Below are 24,641 nucleotides of genomic sequence, written 5' to 3'. Positions count from 1 at the left end.
ACAATTTGCCAAAAGTGTTGTGAACCCAGTCAACCAAATAGTATCCTCCACCGTGCCTTCTTTCGATCTAAAAACATCACAAATACTGTTAAGTTCGACCAGCCATGTCCATTCTAATTTCGACCAGCCATGTCCATTCTAATTTCAACCAGCCATGTCCATTCTAATTTCAACCAGCCATGTCCATTCTAATTTCAACCAGCCATGTCCATTCTAATTTCAACCAGCCATGTCCATTCTAATTTCAATCAGCCATGTCCATTCTAATTTCAATCAGCCATGTCCATTCTAATTTCAACCAGCCATGTCCATTCTAATTTCAACCAGCCATGTCCATTCTAATTTCAACCAGCCATGTCCATTCTAATTTCAATCAGCCATGTCCATTCTAATTTCAATCAGCCATGTCCATTCTAATTTCAATCAGCCATGTCCATTCTAATTTTGAACAGCCATGTCCATTCTAATTTTGACCAGCCATGTCCATTCTAATTTCGACCAGCCATGTCCATTCTAATTTCGACCAGCCATGTCCATTCTAATTTCGACCAGCCATGTCCATTCTAATTTCGACCAGCCATGTCCATTCTAATTTCGACCAGCCATGTCCATTCTAATTTTAAACAGCCATGTCCATTCTAATTTTGAACAGCCATGTCCATTCTAATTTCGACCAGCCATGTCCATTCTAATTTCGACCAGCCATGTCCATGCTAAACAGTAAAAAATTGGCCACAAGTAAGAAACTGTTCTCTTCTCTAGTAGAAATAAGTTCTTCCTTAGTTCTCACCTGTCCCCATTCTGAGCTGGCTATTGAGAGTGTGGCGTACATCAAGGACATAACATTCAGGAGCTCCGCATCCTCGTAATCATGACGATTTCCAAAGATAATGGCAAAAATAACGTTACAAGCGGCTTTACTTAGATAGTGCCGAGGTTCCACCAATGATTCTAGAGAAAGAAAATGAAATGAATGAACAATTTAGATATTTCTACCACTCAAATGTTCCTAAATACTACTCAGGGGTGCAGCCCTTTGCAAGCCCTTGACGAAAGAAGAACAGAACATCAACGCATTGGTCAACAAGTTAAAATAATCAAACTGCCTCAAGCCAACAAATAGATCAGTGTGATGTTTTGAGTATTGGAACATTATGACTAATAATCCAGGACATATTTCCAAAAATGTTAAAGGGTTGCAAATCAATTTGTCACCTGAAGATTCATTCTTTACGACCATTGCCCTACCGTCTAGCTTTTACTGTTCATGTAGGAATGCTCAGACCTGTGGTGGTGCACCATCACATTATGGGTGTCAGGTCTGAGCATTCCTACATGAACAGTGTCCTGGAAAGTGGATTGGTCATCAAGGGCCGTTGAATGGCCACCAAGGTCTCCTGATCTGACCCCCTTAGACTTTTATCTTTGGGGTCATCTGAAGACAGTTGTCTATGCTGTGAAGATACAAGATGTGCAGCATCTGAAACAATGGATACTGGAAGCCTGTGCTAGCATTTCTTCTGTGGTGTTGCTATCAGTGTGTCAAGAGTGGGAGAAGAGGGTTGCAATGACAATCCAACACAATGGTCAGCACTGAGCACATTTTATAAATTGTCATAAAATTGTAAATAACTAATGAATGAATAAAGTTACATTAAAAACAAGCCCACCATTGCTTTTCTTGTGAAATTCTCAATAAGTTTGATGTATTACATGACCCTCTTCCCATTGGACAAAATAAAGTTGGATCCAAAATGGCCGACTTCAAAATGGCCGAAATCTTGAAACGTTTCCCCCCTCTCATATACTAATGAGCCACAAACAGGAAGTTGATATCACCAACCATTCCTATTTTATTTAGGTGTATCCATATAAATGGCCCACCCTGTATATATACACAAAGTATATCAGGGCAAGTGTAATTGTAAACTAATAAAATATACAAATATACTTAAATATATACAGTATGGTATATAACAAAATGGTACAAAATGAGGTAACAACATTTTTTAAGTAACTATATAGTAAAATTAACAGTTTACTTCAAAACTATAGCTTTTCCCAACAAATTCAAGACTCGCATGGGTATGTTTATTTAAAAATAAAATGATATGGCTCTTAGAAAAAAGAAAGGAAAAAAAGAAGAGAAAAAAAATTGGCAAAGTCTGTTAACTAATCTGTACTATTTATATAGCATGGTCCTCTGCAAAGCTGCAATAGATAGTCCAAAGTTTTTACTTTAATCGTACCAGTCCTCTCGATTTTGAAATGGAATTTGTCATCTTAAAATTACCTATTGTTTACATCAGGTTTTTGGTTTGCATGTGTTTCAAAAAACAAAAAGTGTTGGAATTTATTTTTAACATCACAAACGCTATGATTACAGTATTTTTCGCTTTATAAGACGCACCGGAATATAAGATGCACCCCAAATGTAGAGAACAAAAAGAAAAGGTAAAATAAAAACATGGAGTCCATTTTATAATCCGGTGGTGTCATACCGGGGGGAGGGGGGTGGCAGCGGTGGTGGAGCGAGGTCACAGGAGGCAGAGGATGTTGGAGTAGGAAGATGCTGCAGGCGGTGCAGCAGGTGTCCCAGATGCTCGCTGTGGGCGCTGTGAGGCAGAAGCATCCATAAACTATCAAAAAAATAGTTCACGGAGTCGGCATGTATGCAGACTAAGCTATTAGCTCAAACAAGAGCCAAGATCTCACCTGCACACACGCCACTTTTGGGCGCCATTTTTCTTAAGTCGGCTGCTGGGAGATCAATGAATCGGAGGCGGCGCGTGCCCAGTTGAGATCCTGAGTCAAGAGCTCAATCTGCACATGCGCCAACTCCAGGTGCCATTACTTGAAGCCCACACCGCCGACATTTTTAGGATGGCCCCCCACAGCGAGCACAGCCCAACATCAGCACTGTCCACAGTATCAGTACTGCCCACAGAACAGTGTACAGCCCGCAGCATCGCTTCCCGTGACCCCTCTTCACTATCCTCCGGTGAGCTACAGTGCCTTGAGAAAGTATTTGGCCCCTGTGAATTTTTCAACCTTTTCCCACATTTCAGGCTTCAAACATAAAGATAAAAAAAAATTAAATTTTATGGTGAAGAATCAACAACAAGTGGACACAATTGTGAAGGTGAACGATATTTATTGCTTATTTAAAATTTTTATAAAAATATAATAAACTGAAAATTGGGGCGTGCAATATTATTCATCCCCTTTAAGCTAATACTTTGCAGCGCCCCCTTTTGCTGCGATTACAGCTGGAAGTTGCTTGGGGTATGTGTCTATCGGTTTTGCACATGGAGAGACTGAAATTCTTGCCCATTCTTCCTTTGTAAACAGCTGGAGCTGAGTGAGGTTGGATGGAGGCGTTTGTGAACAGCAGTTTTCAGCTCTTTCCACAGATTCTCGATTGGATTCAGGTCTGGACTGTGACTTGGCCATTCTAACACCTGGATACGTTTATTTGAGAACCATTCCATTGTAGATTTTGCTTTACGTTTTAGATCATTGTCCTGTTGTAAGACAAATCTCCGTCCCAGTCTCAGGTCTTTTGCAGACTCCAACAGGTTTTCTTCAAGAATGGTCCTGTATTTGGCTCCATCCATCTTCCCATCAATTTTAACCATCTTCCCTGTCCCTGCTGAAGAAACGCATGATGTTGCCACCACCATGTTTGACAGTGGGGATGGTGTGTCAGGGTGATGAGCTGTGTTGCTTTTACGCCCAAGATATCGTTTGGTATTGTGCCCAAAAAGTTTGATTTTGGTTTCATCTGACCAGAGCACCTTCTTCCACATGTTTGGTGTCTCCCAGGTGGCTTGTGGCAAACTTTAAACTACACTTTTTATGGATATCTTTGAGAAATTACTTTCTTCTTGGCACTCTTCCATAAAGGCCAGATTTGTGCATTGTATGACTGATTGTTGTCCTATGGACAGACTCTCCCACCTCAGCTGTAGATCTCTGCAGTTCATCCAGAGTGATCATGGGCCTCTTGGCTGCATCTCTGATCAGTCTTCTCCTTGTTTGAGATGAAAGTTTAGATGGTCGGCCGGGTCTTGGTAGATTTGTAGTGGAATGATGCTCCTTCCATTTCAATATGATCGCTTACACCGTGCTTCTTGGGATGTTTAAAGTTTTGGAATTTTTTTGTAATCAAATCGAGCTTTAAACTTCTCCACAACAGTATCACGGACCTGCCTGTTGTGTTCCTTGGCCTTCATGATGCTCTTGGCGCTTTAAACAGAACACTGAGACTATCACAGAGCAGGTGCATTTATACGGAGACTTGATTACACACAGGGGCTTATATTTATCATCATCAGTCATTTAGGACAACATTGGATCATTCAGAGATCCTCAATGAACTTCTGGAGTGAGTTTGCTGCACTGAAAGTAAAGTAAAGGGGATGAATAATATTGCACGCCCCAATTTTCAGTTCAGTTCATTCATTTTTACAACAGTTTAAAATAAGCAATAAATTTCGTTCAACTTCACAATTGTGTCCCACTTGTTGTTGATTCTTCACCATAACCTTAAAACTTTTATCTTCATGTTTGAAGCCTGAAAAGTGGGAGAACTTTGAAAAATTCAAGGGGGCGGAATACTTTCACAAGGCACTGTACATTCGGATTATAAGACGCACCCTCCATTTTGCTCCAAACTTTTTGGGAGGAAAAGTGAGTCTTATAATCCAAGAAATACGGTAAATAAAAAAAATATCTAAATTAGTAATCTTACAATTTTAACACTGACTATTGGGTTTATTTTAGACTCACAATTCCTGCCCTTTCAGGAAGAGTTTTCAGCAGGTTCATTGCCATCAGAGGCAAGATTTCAAAGTCAGATAACATCTTTATACACAGTTAATAGTCAATAGGTGATGTTACAGCTGACCCTACACCTTATTCCTTCACAATATACTTTGCACACACTCATTAGTGCTTCAATTCGTAAGATAGGTCCGAATCTGTTCATTGTGGCTAATGTATAAGTTCATCAAAGCCCCAGCGGACATTGTGAAAATTGAAAGATTTCCAAGTATATACTATCTTAACTTTTTCTACTAAAAAAACAAATATATTTAAACACAGGGACTAGATTTAAACAACTGAACCTTTTCTAGTGACACATTCCCTTTAAATTATCAATAAATTGGTTTTAATTAGAATGGCTATAGAATTTCAGGTGTGACTACAGAGGCAATAATCTGAACTCACGCCAAATGCTTTTAGTTCAAATCATTAGGATTCGCGACTTTACAATTAAATAAATGGGAAATTAGGCAGAACTTGTTCTCTAACTGTTGGATTTGTGTAATTTATTGCTCTCCAAGTCTGGGATTAGATCCAAAGGGAGAAACAATTTGTTCATTCTCCTTTTTAATCGTCTCAGAAATTATGATAATTAAAGACGTCAGCATCAAACCGCCAACAAACATGTCAGAGCGTAGACCCGATTCCTCCTTTTCCCAATCTGAATATTTTTTTTGTCCAGTAAAGGCGGGACGATTGGTAATCTACAAAGGCGTAAACATTTTACTGTCGGTTTATCTAATATATAAAGCTGAGCGTGTGTGTGTGTGTGTGTGTGCGCGCGCGTGCGTGTATGTCCGGGATTGGCATCTGCACCGTCGCAGCTACAGCCACAAAATTTTGCACACTCACACGTCTGGACCCCGAGGTCGTCATAGGCTATGTTGTGAGGCAAAATTTTAACCCCAAACGTTCCAATTTACCAATCAATTTTGCCCCTATCTACATAATGGTGAAAAAGTGAAACGAAAAGTGTATCCGCACCGTCACGTTTACAAATCACAAAATTTTGCACAGACACCTCATGTGACCCAGGGAACGTAATAGACTATGTTTTGACAGGAAAATTTAACTCCGCGCTTTATAGTTACTCTCCAAAAAACATGCCTCCATTAAAGTAAATGGAGCCTGGAACTACAGGTTATTAGTAGGAGCTGTGATTGGTTGCTATAGGAACAAAAGACATTCATAGTTTAAGAAGCTTACATGTGAGGTAATAAGATATCGGTGGGGAGACGGATAGAGAGACAGAGACAGACAGAGAGAGAGAGAGGCAGACAGAGAGGCAGACAGAGAGGCAGGCAGAGAGGCAGGCAGAGAGGCAGGCAGACAGAGAGAGAGACAAACAGAGAGAGAGACAGACAGAGAGAGACAGACAGAGAGACAGAGAGAGACAAACTGTGAAAGAGACAGACAGAGACAGACCTGGAAAGAGACAGACCTGGAAAGAGACAGACCTGGAAAGAGACAGACCTGGAAAGAGACAGACCTGGAAAGAGACAGACGGGGAAAGAGACTGACAGGGAAAGAGACAGACGGGGAAAGAGACTGACGGGGAAAGAGACAGACTGAGCACATTACTTGGCCAATTTAGTTAAATCTGTGGGGAATATCTGTGGTGTTGAAATATATGTTGTGAAATGCTTCTATTAGCTTATTTTTTGTCTTTTAATAATTATATTTCTATTTGTTTTGTGGTTTTTGTGTGCAGAATACATTTTTGTTAATACATTCTATTTTGTTAACAACAGTTATTAACCCGGGCGAAGCCGGGTAGTACAGCTAGTGATGTATAAATATGTATAAATATAAGTATATTTTAATTTAATAATATGATTTTTATTTTAAAAAGAACTTCGATTTTAGATTGAAAACAATCTCGTTATCGCCTATAACAACCTTTGGCTTTTTTGAATTCCGTCACTAGACACAAAGCTTCTTCTCGAATCAGATCCTCCACTTTAGTTTTTCCCATGCCGAAATCCCGCATTGTGGAAAGAGAAAATTTACGAAGATCTCTCCATCTGTCCATGTCACTTGTGAAAGTAATTCCTGAGGGATGAAAATATCTACAATGGGTTATCAAAAACGACATCTAGTAGTCTACAAAATAGAACTGTTTAGCAGTTTAGTTGGTTATTGTGGAAAATTCCTTTTACTACCGTGTTTGCCCGAACCTTCCCTGAAAATAAGCCCTAGCATGATTTTAGAGGATTTTGGAGTATGCGTGAAATAATAAAACCTACTACAAAAATAAGCCCTGTTTACAGTTATTACTGGTGTTAGGGGGAGTCAAACTTCACAATTTCTCAGGGCCACAGACTCTGAGGTCTTAGGCCACGTTGTGGTATTCCGAGGTTCTGATTGTTTAAGGACCTTTGATGTCACCGTCTTGTCAAGGTCTAGGACACATGGAGAGTTAAATGGTCCGAGTGGAATGCGATAAAAAAAAATCTCAATTCACTCAGACTCATCTAAAGCTGGGTTCACACTAAACGACAGCGACAACGACGTCGCTGTTACGTCACCATTTTCGGTGACGTAACAGCGACCTTGTAAGTCGCTGTTATGATCGCTGCTTAGCTGTCAAACACAGCAGAAGCAGCGATCATAACGTCGCTGTGCTACATGTGCAGAGAGCAGGGAGCCGCGCTTAGCGCTGGCTCCTTGCTCTCCTAGGTACAGTACACATCGGGTTAATTAACCCGATGTGTGCTGCAGCTACATGTCACAGTGCAGAGAGCAGGGAGCCGCGCACACTGCTTAGCGCTGGCTCCTTGCTCTCTTTGCTACAGTATACATCGGGTTAATTACCCGATGCATACTGCAGCCACATGTCACAGTGCAGGAGCCGGCGCTGGCAGCAAGAGCGGAGCCTGGTAACCAGCGTAAACATCGGGTAACCAGGGAAAGGTCTTCCCTTGGTTACCCGATGTTTACGCTGGTTACAGCTTACCGCAGCTGCCAGTGCCGGCTCCTGCTCGCTTCATTTCGTCGCTCTCTCGCTGTCACACACAGCGATGTGTGTGTCACAGCGGGAGAGTGACGACCAAAAAATGAAGCTGGACATTCAGCAACGACCGGCGACCTCACAGCAGGGGCCAGGTCGTTGCTGGATGTCACACACAGCGACAGCGACGGGACGTCGCTGCAACGTCACAGAAAATGGTGACGTAGCAGCGACGTCATTGTCGTTGTCGCTGTGTGTGACACCAGCTTTACTCTATGGGGCTGTTCCCATCTGTGATTATTTTCTCAGCCTTAAACGGACTGGGAAAACAATAGTTGTAATCCGATCCATTTTCACTTGCATACATACAAGTCTATGGGTGTGAAACATCATACTGCACTCGGATAACACCGGAGTGCAGTGCAATAATCGAATCAGCTGATAATGGAAGAGATGGGGAAATTAGTTCCTCCCTCTCCTCCACAGCTGTGATCCGATCACAGAATTGGATTACAATATAATGACACTCGGTTCACGCTCGCCACAGAGCCTGAGCCAGGGCATCGGATGCTAAATGCTCGTGTGGCCTTAGCCTAATTGCAAGAGTCAAAAAGAACTGGAGATAGGCTGGTATGCAGGACTGGTATTAGGGGGAAAGGAGAGCAAACTGGGAAATTTCACAGGACCCACATTCTCTTAGGGGCCTCAGGGTTTATATCCTGATGATAATACTGCAAAATCCCACAGTGTCTGCTATTTCACCCTTCTTTTCTGTGCGATTCCTAAAGCTTAACATGGACAAAACAGAATTCATTGTCTTTCCTCCTCCTCACTCATCTCCTCCAACAAGCCCATCCATCAAAGTTGATGGCTGCTCACTCTCCCTAGTCTCACAAGCTCATTGCCTTGGAGTAACCCTCGACTCTGCTCTATCCTTCAAGCTGAACATTCAAGCTCTTTTCACCTCATGCCGACTACAACTCAAAAATATCTCCCGGATCCTTGCTTTCCTTGACCAAGAATCAGCAAAAACTTTAGTACATGCCCTCATCATCTCCCGCCTCAAATACTGCAACTTCCTGCTCTGTGGCATCGCTTCTAACACTCTTGCACCCCTCACGCCTATAATCTATCCTAAACTTTGCGGCCCACTTAATCCACCTATCCCCTCGCTATTTCCCAGCCTCGCTACTCTGTCAAACCCTTCACTTGCTTCCATTGTCCAAAGATTCCAGTTCAAACATTAACCATGACCTACAAAGCCATCCACAATCTTTCTCCTTCTTACACCTGTGACCTAGTCTCCCGGTACCTACCTGCACGCAACCTCAGATCCTCACAAGATCTCCTTATCTACTCCTCTTTTATCTCCTCTTCCCACAATCGCGTACAAGATTTCTCCCGTGCCTCCCCCATAATCTGGAACGCTCTACCCCAGCATATTAGACTCCTTACTACCATGAAAATCTTCAAGAAGAACCTGAAGACCCATCTCTTCCAACAAGCCTACAACCTACAATAACCCTCAGTCCAGTACACCACTACGCAACCAGCTCTGTCCTCACCTATTGTACCCTCTCCCATTCCCTGTAGACTGTGAGTCCTCGCGGGCAGGGTCCTCTCTCCTCCGATACCAGCCTGTTTTGTATTGTTAGTGATTGTTGTACTTTTTTTATGTATACCCTTTTCACTTGTAAAGCGCCATGGAATAAATGCCATAATAATGATAAATAATAATAATAACAGGACCTTCGTAATATCACATTATGTGACCAAAGGTCAATGCAGTAATCTAAAGCTGAAGAGGCCGTCCCCTGATAATAAACCCTAGCCCATGTTTTGCAGCAAAAAAAATAATATAAGACCCTGTCTTATTTTCAGGGAAACACGGTAGGTGGGAATGGTGGAAATAAAAGATTTGGTCCTAGATTTTGTGTGGAAGTGTAATTACAGAAACCAAAACACTAGACAAGTGTAGCAACCATCCAAACATACACCCACCTCACGAATAGACATGAACAAATCTACTGAAGTTCAAATTTGCCAGATTACAAGGGAACCTCAGTATTTGTAGCTGACTCGCCCACCCCAGGGCTAGGGGACACCCGGTGCCGGGCCGGACTAGTCCGGTGGTAGTCAGTGGTGGCTGGGCCCGGCTCCGTGGCCCTGGTGGGTGTCAGTTGAATATGTGGCTGATGAGTTGAAGTTAATGTTCGTGACGCCACCTGTGGTATGCGGCTATTAAGCCGCCGCTGCTATGGGAGAACTCCGGGGTGATGTTATGGCAGCTATGATGTTACTGCTCCCCACAGGTGGAGCGATGCCCCGGGATACAGTTGGTGCCCGTGAAAGTCTATGGTGCTGTGTGGCTAACACGGTGCAGGGCCGACAGGCGAGGAAAGAACCAGGCACAAACAACAGTCTCTTTACCTTCTCCTCTTTTACTCTGGGAACAGTCCAGTCCTGGGAGACCGTTACAGGTGGTGATGGGGATCCGGTCGGCCTGGAAGTACTTGGGATGATCTTTCTGGCCAGCTGAGTATGAGGCCTACTCCTGTACTTTGCTTTGTGATGATAGGACCCTGCTTCTCTGAATCCAGCAATGGCCCTCTTTGCTGCTGGGACCGATGGCACGTCCCTTCTTTCTGTAGGTGGCTGCGCAGACCCTCTCTCTGGTGCTTCTCCGCTGGAGTCCACACCGGGCCCTGATGCTGCAGCTGTACCTTGGATGTTTCTGGGCCAGGGGCTTGCAGCTCTCCTGCCCTTCGGACTCGGCTACCAGGGGCGGATTTTATACCCTGGCAACCACAGACTCCGATGTCTGAGTCTCTCTCTGCTGCCTCTCAGCTATTCCTGCTTCTCTGGGCCAAGCTGCTCCAGCTCTAGGCCCCAGATTCACAGGACAGCTCACTCTGCGTCTGTTCACTTCCACTACTCCCTACAGACTGGCTGCACTTCCTCCCTCTGGTCAGGTAGAGGAAGGCTCCCTGGAATTCCAGGTTCAGAGCTCCCCCTGCTGTGTTGGGTGTTAAACCTGCTGGCCAATGGATCTCCCAATTACCTCCAGGCTCAGCATTAACCCTTTGGGAGGGCAATGCTGCTGTGGCGACCAGGTCCTAGGGCGCCACACTCCCCCTTAGTTAAATTCAGTACTCCCGGACTGTGGAAACAAAACATAACATGTCATACATTTCATCCCAATATGGGAGGCACATTATTTTTAACGTTACAACTTCAGACAGTACTATAAGAGTCCAGTGTGGCTCCCTGCCGGGTGTCCATTACACTGCTCCATGGGGGACCCGCCGCGATCAAACCCCCAACGTAGGCTCTGGGCGTGCGTCAGAGCATTGATGACCCCACTCTATGCACGCCGGACGGGTTTTTCTTCAGGGGTGTTGAGCACACTGGTGCTAACTATAAACAATTTAGGTGTTGGCCACCCATAGTCCAGTGGCCCAATTGTCCAATTTCGCAATCACAAAAAAAAACATTTTGTACACGACATTACAGACTTTTCACATAACTATTTACATTCTAATAAATACTCTTTCTTTATATAGTTGATTCCCTATACCTTAGAGGGGGTTGTCCCCGAGTGCTGCGTTGAGACCTGCGTAGCTCTGGTGTTTGTCCCTGACTACTTAGTGTGTCTCCTATCTCAGCACTACCGGTAGGCCTAACCCCAATAGGTATGCATGATGATTGCCTATGTGGTCTAGGAGTCGCCAAGGGTATGACAGGTTCACCACTGACAGGGGGTTGATCCTCCTGTTCCACTGCTGGCGTGTCACCGCGTGTCGGGGCGGACGGTTCTTTGGGTGGATCCGGAACCTGTTCTGTTTCTGGCTCGACCAACTGTGGGAACGTCAGGACCGGTACCACTACGGCACCATTTATGCGGTTCCAAGTCTTGGGGAATTTGCCGAGGATCGTTTGTATCATCTCTTCCCCTTCTTCTCGAACTTCCTCCACTTCCCTTTGAACTTTGCACCGCTCAGGGCACGTCTTCAGGCGGTCTCTGGATATTGCTTGACAAGTCTTGCCTTCGTCCTTGCTTATGAGGCACACCTTACTGTTGTCAAAGTTGGAGGGGATAATGGTGTAGGGCTCGTTCTCCCACTGATCATCCAATTTATGCGTCCTCCGCTTCTTCTTGAGGACTTGTTCTCCAGGTACTAAGGGAGTTGCTGGGGCCGTTTGATTGTACTGCTGCTCTTGTCTTGTTCTGGCTTGAGACAGGCTCCTCTCTACGCATTCCTGGACCTTACGGTACTGCTGCTGCCGTTCTGTATCCCAATCCTCTATTTCTTGAACCGCCTCAGGCGACACAGTCCCCATCTCAAAGTCTACAGGCAACCTGCCAGGTCTGGCTCGCATCAGGTAAGCGGGGCTGCAGTTGGTCGAATTTACTGGGATATGGTTGTACAGGTCGACCAGATCTGGCAGCTTCTCCGGCCATTGGTTCCTTTCTTCCAGAGGTAGAGTCTTCAGCATATCAATAACCACATGGTTCATTTTCTCGCACAGTCCATTGGTTTGGGGGTGGTACGGTGTTGTTCTGATTTTCTTACAACCGTACATGTTACAAAACTCTTGGAACACCTCCGCCTCGAACGCAGGGCCTTGATCGGTCAGTACCCTTTCCGGATAACCGTGAGGCCGGCAAAAGGATGCCTGGAACGCTTTAGCTGCTGTTCTGGCTGTCTGGTCCTTCACAGGCACTACTACCAGGAAACGAGAGTAATGGTCCACAATTGTGAGGGCATACACATAGCCTGACCGGCTTGGTGTTAACTTCACGTGGTCCAGGGCCACCAACTCCAGGGGCTGCTTCGTAACAATTGGCTGTAGGGGAGACCTTTGGCTGGCATCATCCTTCCGCCTCAGGTTACACGGGCCACAGTCTCGGCACCACTTCTCGATCACCTTTCTCATGTGCACCCAATAGAACCGATCACGGAGTAGGGCCTCCAACTTCTTCCACCCAAAGTGGCCTGCGTTATCATGATAAGCCGCTAGGACCATTGGAGCATCCCTCTGCGGAACCACGATCTGCCAGACAAGTTCATTTGTTCGCCAGTTGACGTGTCTCTTGCAGAGCTTGCCTTGGTAGGTGAACAGTCGTCCCCTCTCTTTCCACAACTGCTGGGCTTCTTCTGGAGCATCTGGACCAAGATGAGTCTCAGCTTGTGCTAGCTTTTCTTTGACCAATCGCACCGCCGGGTCACCGTTCTGTGTCTCTTCCCAATTATGGTGGAGTAATGGGTTAACCGGGACCTCGTGTTGGCTCGAGCGCTTCACTCCCACAGCATGCTCACACTGGGAAACGCCCTGATGATGGAAAGCCGGTAACTCTATCTCTTCGAGTTCATCCAGGTCTTCTCCAGATTCGGGTAAGTGAGGCATTCTGGACAGCGCATCAGCATTGTTATTCTTCTTGCCAGCCCGGTACTTGATGGTAAAGTCAAAGTTAGACAGCCGGGCCATCCATCGCTGTTCCAACGCCCCTAACTTGGCTGTTGCCAGGTGTGTCAACGGATTGTTGTCCGTGAAGATGGTGAACTTGGCCGACGCCAGATAGTGTTTGAAGCGTTCAGTCACTGCCCAAACAATAGCGAGGAACTCCAGCTTGAAGGAACTGTAATTTTCTGGATTCCTTTCTGTGGGCCGAAGCTTCCTACTGGCGTACGCTATCACCTTCTCCCTGCCTCCCTGCACCTGGGACAAAACGGCTCCCAGGCCCACGTTGCTGGCGTCTGTATACAGTACAAACGGCTGGCTGTAGTCAGGGTAGGCCAGAATTTCTTCTCCCGTGAGAGCCCCTTTCAGCTGGACAAAGGAGGTTTCTAGTTGGCTGCTCCATTCAAATGGAGGGCTCTGCTTCTTAGCCTGCTTTGGTTGGCCCACCAGGAGATCTTGAAGGGGCGCTGCTATCTTGGTGAAACCATCAATGAACCTTCGGTAGTAGCCCACCAGCCCAAGGAACTGCCGCACCTCCTTTACCGTGGTGGGTCTTGGCCAGTCCTTGATTACGGTGACTTTCTCCGGATCAGGTGCCACACCTTCTGCGCTGACCACATGACCCAGGTACTGTACCTTTGGCTTCAAGAGGTGACATTTGGACGGCTTGATCTTCAGGCCATATTTTGACAAAGACTCGAACACTTCTGCTAAGTGCTTCAGGTGGTCTTCATAAGTCTTGGAGTAGACTATGACGTCATCCAGGTACAACAGCACGGTTTCGAAGTTGTGGTGGCCCAAGCAGCACTCCATCAACCGTTGGAATGTCCCTGGGGCGTTGCAGAGCCCGAATGGCATGCAGTTGAACTCGCAGAGGCCCATCGGCGTCGTGAATGCAGTCTTCTCCTTGTCCGCCTCTGCCACGGGAACCTGCCAATACCCACTGGTGAGATCCAAGGTGGAGAAATAGTTAGCTGACTTTAAGGCTGTTAGTGACTCCTCTATTCTGGGTAGGGGATAAGCATCTTTATGTGTAATGCGGTTAATTTGCCTGTAATCTACACACATTCTCATTGTACCATCCTTTTTCTTTACGAGCACTAGTGGAGCTGCCCAGGGGCTACAACTATCTCTGATAACCCCAGCCTCCTTCATTTCCCGTAACATTTCTTTGGCACGCTGATACTGTGCGGGGGGTACAGGGCGGTATCTCTCTTTAACGGGGGGATGATCACCCGTGGGGATTTGATGTTTAACCCCTTTCACCTGCCCAAAATCTAGGGGGTGTTTGCTGAAGACCCGCTCGTACTCCTGTACCACCCGGTAAACCCCATTCTTTTGGTGTGAGGGGGTGGAGTCGGTGCCCACATGTAAGTTTTGGCACCAGTCTTCCAGCTGCCCCTTGGAGCCCTTGTCTTCCGCCTGGTCGGACGGGATCAAGGGTTCCACTGCTTTGATGGTGTTGTTGCTGACAGTGTACAGTTTTGCTACAGTGGCGTACCGGGGCAATTTGGCTTCCTCCTCCCCACAATTCAGGACACGGATGGGCACTCTCCCCTTGCGGACGTCTGCTACCCCTCTGGCTATCAGGACTCCAGGCCTACTGTCTGAATACACCGGTTCTACCAAGGCATGGTAATCCTGACCCTTGAGGCCTATTGCTGCCCGACACCATATCAACATTTCACTTCTTGGGGGTATTGCAATGGGTAGGGGGTCACTTACCCTCACACTGCCAATTTCTCCTCCGGCCAGCTCCACCTGCTGCCTCCTCATCAGGGCTCTGATCTCCCTCTGTAGGGCACGCTGCTGCCCGGAGCTGGCAGTTTCAGACGCCTGCTGCAACAAAATTATCACTTCGGCAATACAATTTTCTATCACATTTGTACCAATGGTTACCAGCGGGTCAGATTCTTTGCGATCAATATCTACAATTATCATCCCCTGACATGGCAATTCCACCCGCCCCACTTTAATGGTTACTTCTTTATACCCAATTTGAGGTAAGGGCTGACCATTACTGGCCACAATTGTTAAATCATCATCTGGGCCATGGTCAATGTCTGAATCAGCCCAATATCTTTTGTACAGTTTATAGGGGATGGTCGTTACCTGGGACCCAGTATCCAGGAGGGCATTCAAAGGGATCCCATCCAGCACAATAGGAAGGACCGGTCGTCCTCCCACATACTTGCTGCGGCTGGGGGTTGAGCCGGGCTTCCTTACACCTGGGGGTCGGCTCCTGGCCCCAGGCTCGGCCCATTTAAAGGACAGTATCGTGCAATGTGGCCCGCCTGGCTGCAGCGGCGGCAGATCGGTTGTCCCGTTGAATCATACCGGTCTGTGTCTCTGCCTCGGGTCGGCGGAACCCTCCTCTGTCGCATCCATGGGACGTCATCTGGGCTGGAGGCCAACTCGATTTTTGCAGGCGATGGGGTCACTTGTAGGGACTGCACGATCTTGGCAAGGGCAGCTACAGTCTTGGTCAGCTCCTGGAACTGCTGTCTGAGCTCTGCAGTGGGATCCTTATCCAGGGACTGCGCCTCAGCCCCTGCAGTGGCTCGTGTTGCAGGCACCACCCCGGGGTACGTGATAGCAAGAGGCCGGAGGGGCACTGGGTCATTCGGTGTAGATTCTCTCAGTACCCGGATGGCCTGGTCCTTAAACTTTGCAAAGTCCAGAGCAGGGTTCTGCAGGACCATGATACGCAGCTGGGTCCTGTGGGCATCTGACAGGAGCCCCTCTATGAACTGCTCAGTTAGGAGTTTGTGTTCTTCACGTACACTCTCTGGGTCCACTTGTTTAACCGCTTTCAGGGCCTCCTGCAGGTTTAAGGCATAGTCCCTTATGCTGTCTGTGGGCCGCTGCTTGCACCCAAAGAATCTCATCTTTATCTCTGCTGCGGTGCGGGTGTCAAAAGTACTCTTTAGCTTGGCCAGTATCTGGGTTACTGTCCCTTTATCTGTATCAGGCCAGGACTTCACTTCACGCTGGGCTGCGCCGGCTAGCTGTCCCATTAATATGCCCACCTTCTGGCTCTCAGTCAGCGGATACACCCGGAATAAGCTGTGCAGGCTTTCTCTGAAGTCGCTCAAGGTATGGGACTCCCCGGAATACTGCGGCAGCCATTCTGCGCCCGGTATGTACGGCATGGTGATCGGCATTACCGGCGCTACAGCGGGGGATGGGGCGACGGCGACAGGGATCGCTTCGGCGGGCGCTGCGGCGTCTCGGGCTATGGCAGCCACCTGCCCTCCCTCTGCGTCGGACATCTTCCTCCCCCTTAGTGAACCTTACCAGGCTCCGTTCACTTTTCAAATTTCCTTCCGGGTCGCGCGGGGTTAACAGCGCTCTGCTCTGATGGCGCGCTCCCTTCGCGCTCTTTGTCAGGCACGCCCCCCTTCTTCCTGCGCTCAGTGAGGATAATGGCGGCGGCAGTTTTCAAACAGTGAAACACGCAGTAATACAGTCTTTAAAGCGCAATTATTCAGGCGCACAGTACCCGGTGGAACCGGGCACGAAATCCTGTTCGTGACGCCAAAAGTTGACTCGCCCACCCCAGGGCTAGGGGACACCCGGTGCCGGGCCGGACTAGTCCGGTGGTAGTCAGTGGTGGCTGGGCCCGGCTCCGTGGCCCTGGTGGGTGTCAGTTGAATATGTGGCTGATGAGTTGAAGTTAATGTTCGTGACGCCACCTGTGGTATGCGGCTATTAAGCCGCCGCTGCTATGGGAGAACTCCGGGGTGATGTTATGGCAGCTATGATGTTACTGCTCCCCACAGGTGGAGCGATGCCCCGGGATACAGTTGGTGCCCGTGAAAGTCTATGGTGTTGTGTGGCTAACACGGTGCAGGGCCGACAGGCGAGGAAAGAACCAGGCACAAACAACAGTCTCTTTACCTTCTCCTCTTTTACTCTGGGAACAGTCCAGTCCTGGGAGACCGTTACAGGTGGTGATGGGGATCCGGTCGGCCTGGAAGTACTTGGGATGATCTTTCTGGCCAGCTGAGTATGAGGCCTACTCCTGTACTTTGCTTTGTGATGATAGGACCCTGCTTCTCTGAATCCAGCAATGGCCCTCTTTGCTGCTGGGACCGATGGCACGTCCCTTCTTTCTGTAGGTGGCTGCGCAGACCCTCTCTCTGGTGCTTCTCCGCTGGAGTCCACACCGGGCCCTGATGCTGCAGCTGTACCTTGGATGTTTCTGGGCCAGGGGCTTGCAGCTCTCCTGCCCTTCGGACTCGGCTACCAGGGGCGGATTTTATACCCTGGCAACCACAGACTCCGATGTCTGAGTCTCTCTCTGCTGCCTCTCAGCTATTCCTGCTTCTCTGGGCCAAGCTGCTCCAGCTCTAGGCCCCAGATTCACAGGACAGCTCACTCTGCGTCTGTTCACTTCCACTACTCCCTACAGACTGGCTGCACTTCCTCCCTCTGGTCAGGTAGAGGAAGGCTCCCTGGAATTCCAGGTTCAGAGCTCCCCCTGCTGGCCGGAGGGAGAACTGTGTTGGGTGTTAAACCTGCTGGCCAATGGATCTCCCAATTACCTCCAGGCTCAGCATTAACCCTTTGGGAGGGCAATGCTGCTGTGGCGACCAGGTCCTAGGGCGCCACATAGCCAAAACCTAGAGTTGAACAATCAGAGGAAAAGTAGAATAGAAACACGGCACCACTTCTGTATTTATCACCCACTCCTGGATTTGTCTTACAAATTCTGAGGTAAAAAACTCACCAAGTACTCAGCGTGTGTATGTGGCCTAACACGTTGGATAACTAAAATAATGACAAACTACTCACCATAGTTTTTGTAGTCAAGATCGAAGCAAAAGACATCACCTCGAGCCAAGAAGTCATCCCCTCTGTCCACGTAAACTTCTTTCACAGCTTTGTATCCTGTGACCACTATGACTGGTCGGGAACCCAGGTACACGGTGAACACTTCTCCATATTTTTCTTTAAGCTGGATGAAGTGCAAAAATGGTTATTGTCATGTCAAAGTAATAAATTGCTCCCTTCTTACAAATCTGGGGATGAAAAATAACATTGTTGTAATCAAGTAAACTGATAGTGACCACCTCAATTGCTCTGTGGCCTATTAGCCATAATAAGCTAGATCTTTCTTTACGAGAGAGTCTCTTCCTGAGGTGGCAGCTCAGAGTCTGAAATGGATCTGTGGCGCCTGCTTCCATATTATGCTGGCACTCCTCCGTGTCCTAACGCCGTGTCCCTACTCCCTCCTCTTTCCTGCATGACCATCCTCATGCTGCGCAGGTCTTTGCTTACCTGCATGGCTACCCACATATCACATTGTCCTCTGTGTCTCTTCATTGCCATCAAGGCACCCCAGAGTTGCCACAGTAACAACACAAAGGGGTTAACTCCTCACACACAACACCAAGACCGCCAGGCCAGAAGGGGGAGACCAAGTGCATATTCTGGTGTGGAGAGGAAGTGATCAGTTTTGTTTCAGTTTGTTGTTTAGTCATTCAGGGCAGTCAGTGCAGAGGACTGTGGAAAGAGGATCTGCAGGTTGGAGCTGGGACAGCTCACCTCTGGATCCGCTGACCAATTCCAGGCCTAAGCTGAGGGTCTGAGGAAAGGAGACGGAGACAGATTAAACAGAGGAACATACCTGGGAGAAAGTATTGCTGAACTCACCCCAGTGGAGCACACAGAACGGTTGCCGGATCCTAGGCTGTGCAGATTACACACCGCACAGTTAACACCAGAGAAGTGAAGATTACACATTCTTCACCTTTACCACAGACATAGCAACAAGCACAGAGTTCAGGAACATACAAGGAAGGACTCGAGTTGCCTGTCAGGTTGGTACCTGGGAGCAGAACAGGGCCGGCTGCCTAGTTCACACAGCAGCAGGCCACAGATACACAGTGCAGATAAGGAAGCCAAAACGGCCCGGCTGGGTGGGAGAAATCCTGAACCCTTCACAGACTCCGTGGACAGTACTCTGCTGAATACCATCACAGTAAAGGACAAAAACTGCAAAACCATGAGTCTGCTTGTTTATTGTGCTCGTGTCTTGCACCCCCCCCCCCCCATAGACTATCACACTGCCCCAGGGAGAAGGCTCTATCCGTGGGGAGCCGTCCCATCTCAAGCTGCCATCCATCACCCCCGGAGGTTCTGCAGCAGCGGTGGTCATCTCTGATCACATTCCACGGGTGGCGTCACGAACATAACCCCTTTTTATTGTGGAACCAGGGAGCACAGACCGGGTCACGGCACCGTGATCCCCTTTCCAGAAGTGACCCCATGGCCCGGTTCTGGGTATCCCCTTAACCCCTGGCGACACACAGTCCCTGACTCACCCCCCCCATAGATGCCCACGTGTGCATGGTCTTCAGCTTCTGCCTAGGCCCAAGGCCTTGCACATGTTGTGTGGGGTTTCCTGGTCACCAGCCTAAGGGGCACGTACATTTCTTATCCCTTTATACCGAGCTGTGTTATCCCCAGCCAACCACTCGGCGGCACCAGCTATTTAGGATTCCCTCCCTCTGTTGGGAGGAGCCACAGCATCTCATTAAGTTTTTTGACTAGTACCTGTGTTGGTCCTGCGATTTTGCTCTGGTCTGCCTGTATCCAGCATCAGTCCTAACTGCAACTAGTTCTGGCATGCTGATTTCTGCCTTGGACCTGTCCTGTCGATGTGTTCCCCTGGTTCCTATTCCTATAGCCCTGCTGTGTCCTGTACCTGTGAATAACGTTCTATTGGTGTTTTGAACCTGAAGTCCGGAGTGCCTTATGTTCCTACACCAACCCTGCTGCAGTCCATACCTGATGTGCCTGCACCACCCTGCTGCAGTCCATACCTGATGTGCCTGCACCACCCTGCTGCAGTCCACATCTAATGTTCCGATACTACCCTGCTGAGGTCCATGACTGACGTGTCTGCACTACCTTGCTGCGGTCCACACCTGATGACCTGTGCCTGATGACCTGTGCCTGGTCACCTGAGCTTGATGACCCATATCTACTGGTATCAGCCCTACTTGTTCCCTTCCAGGCAGTGCCCCCTGTGCTCTGCTGTTTGTTATCGATCTCCCGGTCTTGCTGTCATACTGCTCAGTTCAGCTGCCAGTGTCCCGATTACTTCACTGCGAGTGGCCCCTGGCATTCCTCCTCATGGCGGGTGCTTAGTCACGCCCCTCCCACTAAAGGGTAAGCCTAGCTTTCTCCTGTTGTCCATTGGCTCCATTAGGGGTAGTGGACCCACTGGACCACAGAGGGAAACCTAGGCTCCCCACCACTTTACCATCCCAGGTGGTGAGCGTAATGGGAACTTAAAATCAGGTGATCCATAAAAAGTCCATTTCAACCCATCAAATTTATTAAACCTACATGAAAGACCATTTGACTCAAGTTACCATAAACCCAAATATCTTCTCTAGTTTGGTCAGTGGGACAATCCCATAAAGGAAGAAGAAAACTGCCCCAGTCCATGCGTGATCCTGCAAGTATTGACCGATTCTTGGTCATCATCAATATTTATCTTTCGGTACTAACTAAATTTGTCTTCTGCTGATCGATAAGTCAATTTTATGACATTTGTGGAACACAAAAAGCAAATAAAATACAGGATACACCCACAAACCAATGACTTTCAGTACAATGACAGTGCCCCGGTCTCTGACCTCGGGCAGACGTGACGCCATTGTTGGTTCAGGGAGATGGCATCTGAGCTCGGTGTTTGACACTTACCTTCAGCAGAGATGTCACGATGCCCCCTTTGCTTAGCTGTAGTAGGTTCCCCAGTATTGGCAGCGGGGTCGGTCCAGGGGGTAAGTTCCTTTTTCTCCAAAAATGCATAAAACTTAAGAATACGATGAGACAAGACACCACCACGGCCAGGATTAGAGTAACATCTTCTAGAAGATGCATCCTGGCTGATCGTAGTTCTCTAGTTTTGCCAGATAACGTCTCTCTCTCTATATATACTGTAGTAGGAAACATTTGTTCTATGGGTGGGGTTGGAGTTGCGTAACTTGCCTTTTTTTAATTTATCGTTTAGGTTTCTTTTAGCTAAAGTTCTAGTATGCCGTTCCTTTAAGCCTGGGAGAGACAGTTTTATTGTATTTGGAGACTGAGGTTTGTGATCACTTTTTGCAAAACCTCCACTGCAAAAATACTGTACCAATGTCAAGAGTTAGAGCCACATTGAGAGTATGTGTGCACGCTGCAGAGATTTTCTGCACCAAAAACACACCTTATAACCAAAAAACACACTAAAAATGCAACAAAAAAACCTCATGCATTTTTGGTGCAATTTTGATGCATTTTTGGGTGTGTTTTTTGGTGCTTTTCTTAGTGAATTAAATGGCTGGAAGGGCTAAAAAACGCAGGAAAAAATGCACCCCAACAATTCACATGCCACTTTTTTTTTGGCATCAAAAACTGCAAGGAAAAAAGAAGCAAAGTGCGCACAGCACTTTTGAATTCTCATAGACTTTGCTGGGGGAAGGAAAGACATGCAGATTTGGGCAACAATCTGCAGGACAAACTGCACCAAAAACACATCAAACACGTCACCATGTGCACAGGCAGTGGCGGAATGATCATGGTTGCTGAGATCACAACCGCGACCGGGCCTGGGGGTGCAGAGGGCCTCTGGCCCCTGCTTCAGCTGGATGTGTGGCCTCAGACGCACATCCAGCTGAAATGCATTGCAGTGCACAGACCCATTGGGTCTCTGTACTGCGATGCACAGTGCTGGCGAAACAGAAGTCGGCAGCTTTCAGTGGCGTCCTCATGACTGAGGTGACATGACAATGGCGTCATGTGTTGCCATAGCAGAGATGCCGATGAAAGCTGCTGGTCGGCTATAGATGAGGATGTCGCGCAACGTGGGAGTCGGGGAGGGTGAGCACAGTATATACCATGAAAAACGACACTATATACCAGGAAAGGGCTCAGGAGAGGAACATATATACCAGGAGAGGGACAGTATATACCAGGAAAGGGACATAATATACCAGGAGGGTGACAGTATATACCAGGAGGGGGACAGTATATACCAGGAAGGGGACAGTATGTACCAGGAGGGAGACAATATATACCAGAATAGGGCTCAGGAGAGTAACATATTTACCAGGAGGGGGACAGTATATACCAGGAGAGGGACAGTATATACCAGGAGAGGGACATAATATACCAGGAGGGTGACAGTATATACCAGGAGGGGGACAGTAAAGACCAAGAGGAGTACGGGAGAGGAACAGATACCAGGAAGGGGACAGTATGTACCAGGAGGGAGACAATATATACCAGAATAGGGCTCAGGAGAGTAACATATTTACCAGGAGGGGGACAGTATATACCAGGAGAGGGACAGTATATACCAGGAGAGGGACATAATATACCAGGAGGGTGACAGTATATACCAGGAGGGGGACAGTAAAGACCAAGAGGAGTATGGGAGAGGAACAGATACCAGGAAGGGGACAGTATGTACCAGGAGGGGGACAGTATATACCTGGATAAGGGAATATTTAGAATGATGTGGGGCATCTGCAGGACGCGTCGCTGAACCTGTAAGTATGATCATAATGTTTTTAATAAGTGCTTTTTTTTTTACAGCCCCTGGACCTGAACTGTAACAAGTAAAGCTTGTGTTCGGGATTGTGTACATGATCACTATGTGTTCGGTACGGACTCCGAACTTTACAGTTCAGTTTGGCCCATCACTACTGATGATGTCAGCTTTAGGCTCAGTGCACGTGATCAGACGTCACCGCACTTCCAGTCATACGCTCTAGGAAGCCAGGTGTACGCACCTCGGCTTCAGGGAGGTCTTGCGCGAATGACCGGAAGTGCCAGGACTTCTGATCATACACACCGAGCCTAAAGTCGGCGTCATCAGCGGTGACACAGGTACGCTGGCAATGGGCATTGAATAGCATGTTAGCACACCCTCAGGGGCATGCTAACATACTAAGAGGGCGGACTAGTCGGGGGCATAACGCCCTTGTGACTAGTCCCTGGCCTCATTAGCATATCATGAAGGATCTTTAGAAATACTTTTTCTATAGATCTCTTTATCTATGCTACCAGATACAGGGACGGTTAGGCAGGGATTAGCAATATGTACCCAGAACTGCTCGTGGTTGTGGGTGCATATTGCAACTGACAAGTCCCTTTAAAGCATCACTCCTGCAGTGTGTTCATAAGGTTTCTCCATCTCCATAACCGGTTTCTGCCCCGTTCATAAGTGACAGCGGCGCTGGAGGCTGTAATTACAGCAGTCTGGTGAGTAGAAGCGCGAGTCACTGGAAGATTACTGCTTCTGGATGTAGCTGATAGATTACATAAGGAGCGCATCTCACCCGTGACCTCATTACACACCTCGTTTTCTCTTTTTTGGCTCTGTACACGGTACAGGTGGGGGGACGTTCACATGAGCTGGAATTCCACGTATTATCCTTATCTTGTTGTACTCAACGTTCTTTAAGACATGGCATAAATACTACTAGAAAATATTGTGCAATCTATGAACAGCGTGTCCTAGAACAGCGAAAGACATGTGATGGCTCCATGTAAAGCAGATAAACTAGGATCCACCATTCACAGGTTCCCCTCTTCCTCCCGTATAAGATCATGTAGAACCTTTATAGACCATAGATAGCACAGGATCCACCATTCACAATAAGTGATCACAGCTCACCTCCTCCTCCTCCTGTACTATGACTAACACTTCTATATATAGTAGATAACACTGAGGGGGAGGTGACCTGTGACAATGACTGATAACACCTCTATATATACTAGATATCACCAATTGTGAATGGTGGATCCTGTGCTATCTACTGTATATAAAGGTGTTGTCAGTCATTGTACAGGAGGAGGAGGTGAGCTGTGATATCACCTATTGAGAATGGTGGATCCTGTGCTATCTACTGTATATAAAGGTGTTATCAGTCATTGTACAGGAGGAGGAGGAGATAAGCTGTGATATCACCTATTGTGAATTGTGGATCCTGTGTTATCTACTGTATATAGAGGTGTTATCAGTCATTGTAAAGGAGGAGGAGGAGGTGAGCTGTAATATCATCTATTGTGAATGGTGGATCCTGTGTTAACTACTGTATATAGAGGTGTTATCAGTCATTGTAAAGGAGGAGGAGGAGGTGAGCTGTGATATCACCTATTGTGAATGGTGGATCCTGTGTTATCACAGCTCACCTCCTCCTCCTGTACAATGACTGATAACACCCTTATATACACTAAATAACACAGGATCCACCATTCACAATAGGTGATGTCACAGCTCACCTCCCATTTTAGCTCCTTGATGTTCTGATTGGGCTCAGGAGCTAAGCGGTGTTCTGCAGAAGCTTCCTCTGATGTTTCATCACTTAAATGCTGATTTCAATTCCTGACCACAGCA

At 47.4% G+C, this 24,641-nt stretch overlaps 1 protein-coding gene across 1 annotated transcript in view; it reads right to left on the bottom strand.

Annotated features, from left to right (window-relative positions):
* Nucleotides 1-21,152, bottom strand: part of LOC142251057 (cytochrome P450 2B1-like) — a 70,666-nt gene extending 49,514 nt beyond the window's left edge. The window contains exons 1-4 of the mRNA XM_075323558.1: nucleotides 20,960-21,152; nucleotides 18,038-18,200; nucleotides 6,727-6,879; nucleotides 791-951 (exon numbers count right to left, since the gene is read on the bottom strand). Coding sequence (XP_075179673.1) covers nucleotides 791-951; nucleotides 6,727-6,879; nucleotides 18,038-18,200; nucleotides 20,960-21,139 — 657 coding nt within the window. The 5' untranslated portion in view covers nucleotides 21,140-21,152. The remainder of the gene's footprint in view (nucleotides 1-790; nucleotides 952-6,726; nucleotides 6,880-18,037; nucleotides 18,201-20,959) is intronic.
* Nucleotides 21,153-24,641: the final 3,489 nt, after the last annotated feature.

Source organism: Anomaloglossus baeobatrachus, chromosome 9 (assembly GCF_048569485.1).
Source record: "Anomaloglossus baeobatrachus isolate aAnoBae1 chromosome 9, aAnoBae1.hap1, whole genome shotgun sequence".
Taxonomy (NCBI): Eukaryota; Metazoa; Chordata; class Amphibia; order Anura; family Aromobatidae; genus Anomaloglossus; species Anomaloglossus baeobatrachus.
Note: the sequence above shows the minus strand (reverse complement) of the source record. Positions and strands in the feature narration are given on the sequence as shown.